The 12495-nt window shown below is 38.8% G+C and overlaps 2 protein-coding genes and 3 non-coding genes across 7 annotated transcripts in view; 4 read left to right on the top strand and 1 right to left on the bottom strand.

Moving 5' to 3' along the window:
* The window catches only part of Galk (N-acetylgalactosamine kinase), a 101014-nt gene that overhangs the window by 21294 nt on the left and 67225 nt on the right, over positions 1–12495 (top strand). The gene's annotated exons all lie outside the window — the stretch shown is intronic.
* On the top strand, positions 1321–1393 carry TRNAR-ACG (transfer RNA arginine (anticodon ACG)). The gene has a single exon. It is a non-coding gene; the product is annotated as a tRNA-Arg (tRNA).
* Positions 2363–2435, top strand: TRNAV-AAC (transfer RNA valine (anticodon AAC)). The gene has a single exon. It is a non-coding gene; the product is annotated as a tRNA-Val (tRNA).
* On the top strand, positions 5849–5943 carry TRNAI-UAU (transfer RNA isoleucine (anticodon UAU)). Its single transcript has 2 exons — positions 5849–5886; positions 5908–5943. It is a non-coding gene; the product is annotated as a tRNA-Ile (tRNA).
* The window catches only part of LOC128695278 (ATP synthase subunit C lysine N-methyltransferase), a 38049-nt gene continuing 35675 nt past the window's right edge, over positions 10122–12495 (bottom strand). For both annotated transcript variants that reach the window (XM_070095513.1, XM_070095512.1), the window contains one exon: positions 10122–10390. In XM_070095513.1, coding sequence (XP_069951614.1) covers positions 10220–10390 — 171 coding nt within the window. In that variant the 3' untranslated portion in view covers positions 10122–10219. The remainder of the gene's footprint in view (positions 10391–12495) is intronic.

Raw genomic sequence — 12495 nt, forward strand, 5'->3', positions numbered from 1 at the left:
GTAACCTCCCTGATGAAGAAGACTGGGTAACACCAGAACCCTTCTATGTATACTGAGAACATCATCGCCCCCAATTAGGGAGACATCTTATATAACAATCTAATGTAAAAATTATGCTATTTACTATGGCTGGACACCACCTGTAAGAAGCCATTGTCACGGAATTCTATAAACTGGCCAGAAAATTATTGCCTTCATTGTCGCATAAATATCCGTTGTGCAATCGAAAAAAAAAAAAGCAATTGCAACTTGTATAATTACTACCAATTCAGAGTCATGTACTTATATATCTGTTATATCTATGTGACTCTGATGGGTTAGTCTTATACCTCTTAAAGAATATCTTATCATTTCACATACACTTTTTAAATTACACCAAAGTGGTTGGGCCACTTACCTTTTATATCCTACCTCTCTCCCCCCTCCCACCCTTTTCCAAAATTTCTGTCCTTACCCATCCTTCTTCCTTACCCATCTCACCAAAGCTCTGGTCTGGATACCTGAAACACCCTTCAGGGAGGTAAGATGCTGGTGAAGGTCTTTTGATTCGAGGAACTGGAGTTACTCCATTCTTGAATCAAACGTAATTTCCTCGCATTTCTTTAGCGTAATATGACCCCAACTGATTCAGCACTTTCCCATGAATAAATACTAACAATAACACTTATAATACTTATAAAATTAATAATAATAATTATAATACAAGGGGATGGACAAGGCTAGAACCTGTGACAGTCGTGCCGTGTTCCGCCTCTCCTGCCTACAATTAATGTAAAATGACGTTATTAACAACATTTACGTTGTTACAATAATATAATAATGAATAGTTACGTAGTGCGATTGTAATGACAAAAGGGAAGTCGTAGTTACTAACGGGTAAGTGGAGATTATTGAACGAGTAAATCTTAACGTAGTAAAGCAACAATCCACATTAGCTCCGGACCTCCCGCAGGACTTGACGAATTATTCTCTCTAGTTGCCTCCTCACACTATTTCACATTTCTATAATTTCTGCTGTATTATTTTAGACATTTATGATTATGTTGTTGTATTCATTTAAATGTTATATATTCACAGATATGGTATGGGTTCTAAGTGTAATATAGTAAGAGTGTAAAAAATGAAGAACCAGTGATGGTATGGCCTCAGAAATGCCAAAGAAAAAAAATTGTTTGTCCAACCTTAAAACCTATGAAAAACACATTCTTGAACTTAAGATAGTTTTAAGTACTGTAATCATAATAGTGATTTTTTTAGTGGAATGATATATAAATTATGAAGGTTATCAAGTGACCTTTATAAAAGCATTTACAGTTACTCGGCCCTGTGGCGCAACGGATAACGCGTCTGACTACGGATCAGAAGATTCCAGGTTCGAATCCTGGCAGGGTCGTCTATGATTGTTTTTTTTTTTTTTTCTCCTAACAAAAATCCTCTGCTTCTTCTGTATATCTCAGTCTGCCTACTCTCACTGAATTGCTTGAAAATGTTTATGTGGTTAATTCATTATATTAACTCTTAACACATCATATATAATATATTTTTTATATTTATCTATTTATTTATTTATGTCTCTGCAAATAGTACATTGAGATTTTGTATTTACAATAATGGGTTGCAATGCAAAGTATGTAATATGTAAGATTTAATCAAGAACTGCGCTTAAATCACAGTAGACAGGTATTAACATCGGTCAAAACGTTTGAAGTGAGTATACATGATTTTTATTCAGGTTCAGTACACAAGTGTAGATTCTTAAGTAAGTAAGTAAGTAAGTAAGTTTATTCAGGTATACACAAATACAGTTACATAGAATTATCATACATAGCAGCATATGTGTAGAGAACCTAGGATAACCCAAAAAAGTCAGACAGAGTGACTTATTTCCATTGGGGTCCTTTTACCTTATTATTATAATATAAAGGTTATAATATTTTCTTATTATTCTACAATGAAGATAACATCTTATTATCATACTAAAAAGACTATCTACTACACCAAGGTCATTAAGACTATCTACAATACGAGGGTCATTACTAGGAATAAGGTAAAATTTACACGTATGTTAGCTAAAAAATAGAAAATCATTCCCCTCCCTTTCTATAGCTACATTCATCAGACACCTTTTGGCACTCTTCTTGAACTTTTGTATAAATTAACCTATGGTAACCCAATAGTGTCAAACTTCCTTATTTATTCTCTTCTTCCCTTCCACCTTCCTCTCGTCCCAGGCCAGCTTAAATACACACAAAATAGGTGTTAAAATGAGAAAAGGATATTTACTTTTAGTAAATCTTCAAAAGTAAGAAAATATTTGAAAGAAACCAAACATATATTCAGGTTACTTAATGACAGGCCTCAAGTGCTCATGGTGTAGTGGTTATCACATCTGTCTAACACACAGAAGGTCCCAGGTTCGAGCCCTGGTGAGCACATGCTTTTAGTCACATTTGCTCTGTTGCTTCGTTTATTTAACATATCCCTTGTAAAATTGTATTACAGTGCATACAAGAAATTTAGAATTACATTTTTAACATATTGTATAGTCATAGTTGTTACACAAACTTGATAATTTTTTTTACACTTAAACCTAAAAAAGAGACCTATACCTGGAGAGGGTTTCGGGGGTCAACGTTCCCGCAACCCCGGTCTGTGACCAAGCCTCATGGTGGATCAGGGTCTGATCAACCAGGCTGTTACTGTTGGCCACACGCAAGGTCCAATAGTTGGGACAGACAGGAGTGACCTGCTCTAAACCCATGTTGCCCTGGGTTGTGTAACTGATGAGTATCTAGATGGGTGGCGATCTTGTTTCTTAGAATACTTTCAAAGATTTTTATGATATGGGACGTTAGCGCTATTGGTCTTAGTTCTTTGCTATTTCTTTACTGCTCAATGATTCCAGAAAAGGACTGATTCTATTGTAGTTCCTATGTTGTCTATTTCTATATTATTTTTCCTATTCATATTGCAAAAGACGACATTATATATATAGGTAGGGTGACCCGAAAAAAGAAGAAACACTTTCACCATCACTCCATCACTGTTATGTCAGAGGCGCGCCGATAGTACAGGTCAGATGCCCCTCTGAATAGCATATGTATATCCCCACCCCAACCTTCCTTCAGAGGGCGGGCACTATAATCTCACCTCCAGGACTCAAGGCCGACTAACCGGTTTCCTTGAATCCCTTCATAAATGTTATCTTCCTCACACTCCAAGAGCACGTCAAGACATATATGTAGTTGACACTTTCGAGTTTACCACTAAATAATAATAATAATAATAATAATAATAATAATAATAATAATAATAATAATACAGAAGTTGTAATTAATTTGAAGGTAAATCGATTCTGCAAATCTTGAGACAAGCCATCTTCTATTATTATTATTATTATTATGATTATTATTATACATGTCTTATAAACATTAATTTATTTAAAGTCTAGGACATACGTTCATGTGTAATAAGCTAGTTCACCAGTGATGGCCTTACAACTAAAAAAAAAAAAATAGCGATAAGCCCTGCTAATTTTCAGGCACTAAACTCATTTTTTAAAGCTTCTTTTTTGTGAATATTCAAATAAATCAATCAAGATTTTTCACATATTAATAATAAAATTTAAAGTCCCCCAATGGGTTATAGAATTACATAATAGGTGATTAATCCATACGGGTTAATTTTTTTGTAAGACTAACCATCCTGTAACAACGCAGGCATAATCACTGCTTGCTTTAAAATTAATGGATATGCAGTGTTACACTACATGTTATTGTGATCATCGTTATCATAATGGGTAAAGGGCACACAGTACACAAATAACCCGCACATAGACTGAAACTTCTGATGTTTCGGTCTGACTCAGACCATTAACAAATCACACAGAAGCGCGAAACTTCGCCAAAAGTTTCATTCTCCTAGAGGAAATCTAATGATTATAACTATGACCATAAGTTTTAAAGGGGTGGACCGGTAAGCCAGCGGAAGGCCTCGGTCAGATGACCAAAAGCTCCAACGGCGGGTCATCATCTATGACCACCTTCAGAAAACACTTGTCCTATTTCCTGACGAATCTTACTTAATTTAACCTTCATTCTCCAGTGTGCGGGTTATTTATATGTTGTTCCAGTCACGGTATTGTGCCTCTTTATTCTTTCCAGGTAATGGATCCTAGGTTGAATTATTATTGTTCGTACAATGTTAAATGTCACGTAGATTAAAGTAGCCACACAATCTAAAGTATCTAATTTTCTTAAAAACAAGAGATCAATGGAAATAAATGGTATAAAATACCGACACAATGGAAATATAAACACTTAAGCAGTGTAATGTGATGCTTTATTGGCAATAAAGGATCACATTATACTGCTTAAGTGTTTATATTTCCACTGTAAATATGTTGATTGTATGTTATTTCGTCCCGTTACCATTTGTGAGAGAAAAATGTACCATTGTAAATGGCGATTGACACACTGGAGGAAGCGGGAGTGATATAATGAGGAAAGTAGGGGAATGTAGATAAATGGTTCAGAGAACCGACAAGTTGATAAATTAGACACACGTGCAACACTTAATTACCTGGAGTTTACCTGGAGAGAGTTCCGGGGGTCAACGCCCCCGCGGCCCGGTCTGTGACCAGGCCTCCTGGTGGATCAGAGCCTGATCAACCAGGCTGTTGCTGCTGGCTGCACGCAAACCAACGTACGATCCACAGCCCGGCTGATCAGGAACTGACTTTAGGTGCTTGTCCAGTGCCAGCTTGAAGACTGCCAGGGGTCTGTTGGTAATCCCCCTTATGTGTGCTGGGAGGCAGTTGAACAGTCTCGGGCCCCTGACACTTATTGTATGGTCTCTTAACGTGCTAGTGACACCCCTGCTTTTCATTGGGGGGATGTTGCATCGTCTGCCAAGTCTTTTGCTTTCGTAGTGAGTGATTTTCGTGTGCAAGTTCGGTACTAGTCCCTCTAGGATTTTCCAGGTGTATATAATCATGTATCTCTCCCTCCTGCGTTCCAGGGAATACAGGTTTATTTCTACAAGTACATGTACAAGGTATACAAGGCTAGCTGTCATCAGTGACGTACTACTATATAGAAAGCCGCTTGCTATGCAGAACATTTCGGGCAAATTAGGTCAATTTTGTCCCAGGATGCGACCCACACCAGTCCACTAACACCCAGGTACCCATTTTACTGATGAGTAAACATGGACAACCGGTGTAAGGAAACATGCCCAATGTTTCAGGTTAGCCACAAAACGATTCCTCAGTAAAGATACCCAAGTGTTGCACATTTACTAAGTAGGGGAGTTAATGGAGGAACACTGGAAGGAGAGGGGAGGACAAGCCTAATCTTCAGGTGGGCATCTTTCTGATCTACTAGGGAGTGTAATTATCTCATGAATACCTGGAGGCAAGGGCTCACTTCAGCGTCAGTTTGGTGACCCGTATTACTAACATGAGTATACCGAATCCTGAAGGTACATAGTAAATCATGTACATTTGAACTTAGGATTCTCACTAGGTTCTCTACACATATGCTGCTATGTATGATAATCTATGTAACTGTATTTGTGTATACCTGAATAAACTTACTCTAATTATGTCGGACATTAAGACATTTATATTCATTTCATACATTCTGAAAAGTTCCTAGTTATGCAGAGCATACATGAAAAGGGGTTAAAAACTAGTTTTGAAAATAAACTAAATTCAGTTGAGACTACCTGAAGTTGAAACCAATAATATGCATAACAATTATAATTTATGAAATATTTTCAGAGTTTTGCGTCCGCGTGTCATAGTAGAATGCATGGTTTTGGCTATGGAGGAGCAGCTGAAGGCTAGGCCCCTGTGGCGCAATCGGTTAGCGCACGGTACTTATAGACAGTGTACGCTGCTAAGCCATGCCGGGGTTGTGAGTTCGAGCCTCACCAGGGGCACTTCTTTTCCTCTCTAACCTACTTTCCTCATTGGAGATGGTTTCAACTTTAAATTCAAATTTTTATTTATTTTTTTTCTTGCTGTACAAAGATGGTGTAGTTTACATGTAATAATTGTTGGGCACTAAAGAAAGCCACTAGTTTACAGTGCATTTCTGACAAACTAATCCTGATGCTTAATGACTACTTACACAATAACAGTAACATGATCTCGGTGATGAGCTTTATCCATGATTCTACAAATATTTTATAGACAGTATTATATATTTGTGCAGTGGTTCTAATGATATGTTTTAGTCATGCAAAAATGGTACAATATATAATTAGATTGTTGACCTTAACGAAAGTGTTCTATTGACGTTAATGGGACAACCTAGTATAGTCATATCATAATGTGGTTATATCTCCAAGGATCCCAATTGGTAGGTATATTGTTTGTCAGGACGCGGGTCTTAGTTATATGATGACCCGCAGCTGGATCTTTTGGTCATCTGACCGAGGACTTCCGCTGGCTTACCCCTTCACCTCCACCTCATGGTTATGATTATAACCAATATGAGTACTTTCATGCTAAGGATTCCAATGGAATTAAGTCATTTTTACTTTTTTGGGGAGTTATCTTTGGTAATTTATACACGTTACTGTGTAAGACAATTGTAACCACCCAAAACTTGTGTAATTGTACCTAAATAAACAACTTTGGTCAGTGTAGCTCTTGTTCCATGTCATGCAAACTATTGTTTTTTATGAAATCTGCTCTAACTAAAAAATGAGAAACAGACTACACATTACCCAAATTAAGATGGTGGGATTCATCCTGGACCTGTATTCATAGAACATTTAGATCAGGATGATTGACAAAATCATATATATGGTATAGAGTACCGACAAGTTGATATGCAAGACACATACCAGGAATTGTAATTGACTCGTTATCTTGGTCCTGTGATGGACTGATTACGTCAAACTGCCTCAGTACTTTGTGTGCTTCGTTTTCACCAATGTTGTCTCCACGAGTCGGATTCATCTCTGTATTCGACTGATAAATTATTATTATTATAATCAAGGGGGAAGCGCTAAACCCGTAGGATTATACAGCGCCTGGGGATGTGGAAGGCATTCAGGCTTAATTCGGGGAACTGGAGCACAGATCCAATTCCCTAAATCAAGAGCCCCTCACCAACATCAAGGAACCTTCCGTGAGGGGTCGACTGATAAAGGCTGCAGCGCAGGCGAAACGTTTCGTCTCTAGAGATTCCTAGTGTTGCAAATGTGAATTACAGAAAGTGGAAACGCTAAATGTGGCAACTTGTCCAGAATTTCGTAAAAGTTAGGAACTAAAGCCATTATGATGGAATGGGAAGTTAACTCAATGTTTTAATACCCACGGTAGGTTGCCAGGTCCTTAAACACCTTGTTGCACAGAAAAAAAATAGAATGGGTTACCCGATCATGCTAAGGCTAGTCTCGGTAAAACTCAATTAAAAAAAAATGGATCTAAAGAATACAATGACAATAATAATGCACGTGCATACTAATGCTTTCTTTGTGCTTAACAATATTTTATTACATGTCAAGTACACTGTTTATTACACAACAAAATAAAGTAGTTTGAGACAGATTTGACGTTAAGTCCATCATAATATGTGCAGCATATTTAATGAATAAAGCTGCAGATTTTTTCAGATACATTAAATTTTGTATTGATTTATTGTTATTACAGTAACTAAGGGTAGAAAACAAAATACCATCTATATAAGCATATGTAAAAATAAAATTTTTAACTATATAAAGCAAGGACCATAATGGGAATAGATCCCGTGCCGGGATCGATCCCCGACCCTCAGTGTGTTAGCTGAGCCACAAGACTTGATAAACATTATATAGCGTAAGCATTATCGATAAAAAAAATGCAAGATTGTAATTGAGCTTCATTCATATTATTTATAGATTTTTATATCTATTGGCATACGTTAAATTCTACATACTGCATACTTTAATATCATTGCAAAAGTTTAAATTTATGTGAGACCTAAATAAAAACTGACTTAGGCAGTGACATATTAAGATTTAATCAGGTTACGAACACGTGTAGCGTATGGAAGATAATTTATCAGTCATGACCACCGTAGCCTTGATTACCAGTGATAAGCCACTTCGAAAGGTTTAAATTAATAATGTGGACATTGGAAATAAGTCTCGTTGATTTTCTGGGGGTTATCCTAGGTAATTTGCACTATGTATGATGATTGTACTGATGTGTACCTGTGCCTAAATGCACTTACTTATGGTCATCCATGGAAATAAGTCGTCCACTGGAAATAAGTCACCCTGTCTGACTTTTTTGGGTTATCCTAGGTTCTCTACACATATGCTGCTATGTATGATAATCTGTGTAACTGTATTTGTGTATGCCTGAATAAACTTACTAATCTTGGTCTTACACAAAGTGTAGCTACATCCAAATCTAAGTATAACATTTTACATTTTTTTCAGCAAAAACCACCGTCCACAGGATGGATATGGGGTGCACAATAAACTAGCCACTTCGGTGGCAAAATCTAAACTCTAAAATCAAATGAGTATATGGCTTTTGCTAAGAGGTATCAGTAGCCATTTCCATTACAAATATTATATTTAATGCCAAAATATTCAGATAATCATCAGTCAATAGAAGCTTTAAATTCATTCCGAAAACATAAGCTACCGGCTGGGGTTGGTGGCGCAACCCTGTAATCCGGCGACTCGGAGGCCTGGGCCAGTGGACGGCTTGAGGTGGGGATCACTGGTGCGGGACTCCCCATGTTGAGTGGGCGTCCGCACTAAGCTCGGCATCAATATGGCCACCCTTAGGAAGCTAGGGGCGTCCAGGTTGTCCAAGGAGGTGTGAACCGGGCCAGGGGGGAAACCCAGCAGCCAAAAGCACCCGTGTCGCGCAGTAGTGGGATCGCGCCCGTGAGTGGGCGGCCCGTAGCAGCCCTGCCAATATAGGCGGACTTGGTCCTTTTAATAATTTTATACCATCCTTTGGGTTCATACATACAAGACCCTGTGGCAGCATCCAGGACCACCCTCGCTTTATTAGTTTCTTGGTAGGGGCCATATAGCACCTAGGAACAGAAAACGATCCGATTCATTCCAAGAATTGTGAAGGTATTTCCGCATCTTTGGATCAAGAGCCCATCGCCAGCAAGATGACACCTCCCTTGAAAGTACTAAGCTCACTCACTCGATAAAGAAAACAGTAAAAAGATTCAATTACGTATATTTGTTATCTTTCAAATTATTATTATAATCAAAATGAAGCGCTAAGCCACAAGGGCTATACAGCTATATTTAGAGGAGCAATAAAGCTATAGGGTCATGGGAGGACAAGCCCGATTCTTTAATAATAATAACTGATAATTGATGCTTTATATTTTTTTATCAAGGTTGAATGGCAATGATTTGGCATTATTGGTTGATTAGAAAATTATTATAATTACGGTGGAGACAAAACCTACAGGAATCATGCATAATTATAATTATTATAATCATGGGGGAGCGCTAAACCAACAGGATTATATAGCGCATGTGGGGGGATGAAAGGCATTCAGGCTCAATTCAGGGAACTGGAGCACAGATCCAATTCCCTAGATCAAGAGCCCCTCACCAGCATCAAGGAACCACCTGAGGGGGGAATCATGCATAGCTTTGAGAAATGGAAAGCAATCAGGTATGATACAAGAAAAGGTAGTATAGGCCCAATGCCTTGGGTCAAGGCAGTCTCACTGGCACACCATCCCCTAAGAAAAGAAATTAACAAAGTATAAAATATTGTCATAAACTTCAGGTATTATCTGAGGAAAAAAACAGTAGCTGTAACTTGGATGAACAACCCTTTACCTGCATAGCTTTATTCCTTACAACTGCGGAACACAAGCACAGTAATTACAATTATTATTATTATAATCAAGGGGAAGCGCTAAACCCGGAGGATTATACAGCGCCTGGGGGGGGGATGTGGAAGGCATTCAGGCTTAATTCGGGGAACTGGAGCACAGATCCAATTCCCTAAATCAAGAGCCCCTCACCAACATCAAGGAACCTTCCTTGAGGGGACAGTAATTACAAATAAGAAATAACATACCTAGCTAGTTAAGCTTTTTTTATGTATCACTAACGAGGAAAAAATGCACTTGTAAATTTAAAAACATTTATTTTAAATCACATTATTTACAACTTTCAATATAGCATTTTAATCAGGAATTATCTTGAATCCATATGGTCATTTATTTCATAATTGTTTTTGCTGAGAATTTGTTAAAGGTTTTCTATAAAGCCAAACTGTATCAATACCCTCCCCTATGGTAGCAACTGGTTCCCAAGACGGAAGAGGAAACCGACAAGCAACAACGCAGCCATCCTGTTGTAATTCTTGCACTAATTTGGATTCTAGTTCAGGCATCTGCAAGATTTTGTTGAATGTAAAGACCATAATGTTATACGTATGTACGTCTACCAGTAAATAATTATATATATTTCAGTAGTATGTTTGCTTAATAGACACCATAACTTGAAAAAGCATAACACTACTGCAAACTCATGGTACGTACTGGATAAGAGTCCATGGCAATCACATGGTACTATAATGATTTTAAAACTAACGTGCCATGGGTTCGAATCCTGTCTGTTATATGATATGGCCATACTCTTTTATTTTTGACAGTAATTTTGTTTACATTACTGTACTTTGTTTATAGAACCAATTAAATTAAAAAATAAGGTGTAGAAAATGTTTGAAAGTACGTCTACATTTAGCTGGTATCAGTTATCATACCAGATAAACACAGGTGTATGTACTTATGTATATGTGGTTGCAGGGGTTGAATCTTAACTCCTGGCCTTGCCTCTCAACTTACAGCTTGTCAGATTCACTCCATCCTATCTTTGTGAGCCCTATTGTTCCTACTTTTAAAAAAAACTGTGTGTGTACTCACCTATTTGTGGTTGCAAGGGTCGATTCACAGCTCCTAGCTCCAACTTCGCTGGTCGCCTTACCAGGAGCTGTGACTCAACCCCTGCAGTCACAACCAGGTGAGTACCCACACAGGAGGGTTAGAGGATACATGATACCGACATACAAAATACTGTGAGGAACAGATAATGTGGACAGAGACAGGATGCTCAGAGAGAGGACACAGAAACATGGAGTCACAATTGGAAGTTGAAGACTCAGATGAGCCAAAGGGATGTTAAGAAGTATTTCTTCAGTCACAGAGTTGTCAGGAAATAGAATAGTCTGGCAAGTGATGTAGTGGAAGCAGGAACCATATATAGTTTTAAGACGAGGTATGATAAATCTCATGGAGCAGGGAGAGAGAAGACGTAGTAGTGACCAGTGATGAGGCAGGGCCAAGAGCCGAGTCTCGACCCCTGCAACCACAATTAGGTGAGTACACACACATAGGAGCTGAGTCTCGACCCCTGCAACCACAATTAGGCGAGTACACACATACACACACACACACACACACACACACACACTAAGGGACATCGATACCTCAAAGGCAATGGGACCGGACAACATCTCCCCGTGGGTCCTTAGAGAGGGAGCAGATATGTTGTGCATGCCACTTACCACAATCTTCAACACGTCCCTGGAAACTGGGCAACTACCTGAGGTATGGAAGACGGCAAATGTAGTTCCCATTTTTAAAAAAGGAGACAGAAAAGAGGCACTAAACTATAGACCTGTGTCATTGACGTGTATAGTATAGTATAGGTTGATTGCATCTTCTTGGACTGCAAGAAGGCCTTTGACACAGTTCCTCACAAGAGATTAGTGCAGAAGCTAGAGCATCAGGCACATATAACAGGAAGGGCACTGCAATGGATCAGAGAATACCTGACAGGGAGACAACAACGAGTCATGGTACGTAATGATGTATCACAGTGGGCACCTGTGACGAGCGGGGTCCCACAGGGGTCGGTCCTAGGACCAGTGCTATTTTTGGTATATGTGAACGACATGATGGAAGGGTTAGACTCAGAAGTGTCCTTGTTTGCAGATGATGTGAAGTTAATGAGGAGAATTAAATCTGATGAGGACCAGGCAGGACTTCAAAGAGACCTGGACAGACTGGACACCTGGTCAGGCAAATGGCTTCTCGAATTTAATCCTGCCAAATGCAAAGTCATGAAGATAGGGGAAGGGCACAGAAGACCACAGACCGAGTATAGGCTAGGTGGCCAAAGACTGCAAACCTCACTCAAGGAGAAAGATCTTGGGGTGAGTATAACACCGAGCATGTCTCCGGAAGCACACATCAACCAGATAACTGCTGCAGCATATGGGCGCCTGGCAAACCTGAGAACAGCATTCCGATACCTTAGTAAGGAATCGTTCAAGACACTGTACACCGTGTATGTCAGGCCCATACTGGAGTATGCAGCACCTGTTTGGAACCCGCACTTGATAAAGCACGTCAAGAAACTAGAGAAAGTACAAAGGTTTGCGACAAGGTTAGTTCCAGAGCTAAGGGGAATGTCCTATGAAGAAAGATTAAGGGA

Source organism: Cherax quadricarinatus, chromosome 50, assembly GCF_038502225.1.
Source record: "Cherax quadricarinatus isolate ZL_2023a chromosome 50, ASM3850222v1, whole genome shotgun sequence".
NCBI lineage: Eukaryota > Metazoa > Arthropoda > Malacostraca > Decapoda > Parastacidae > Cherax > Cherax quadricarinatus.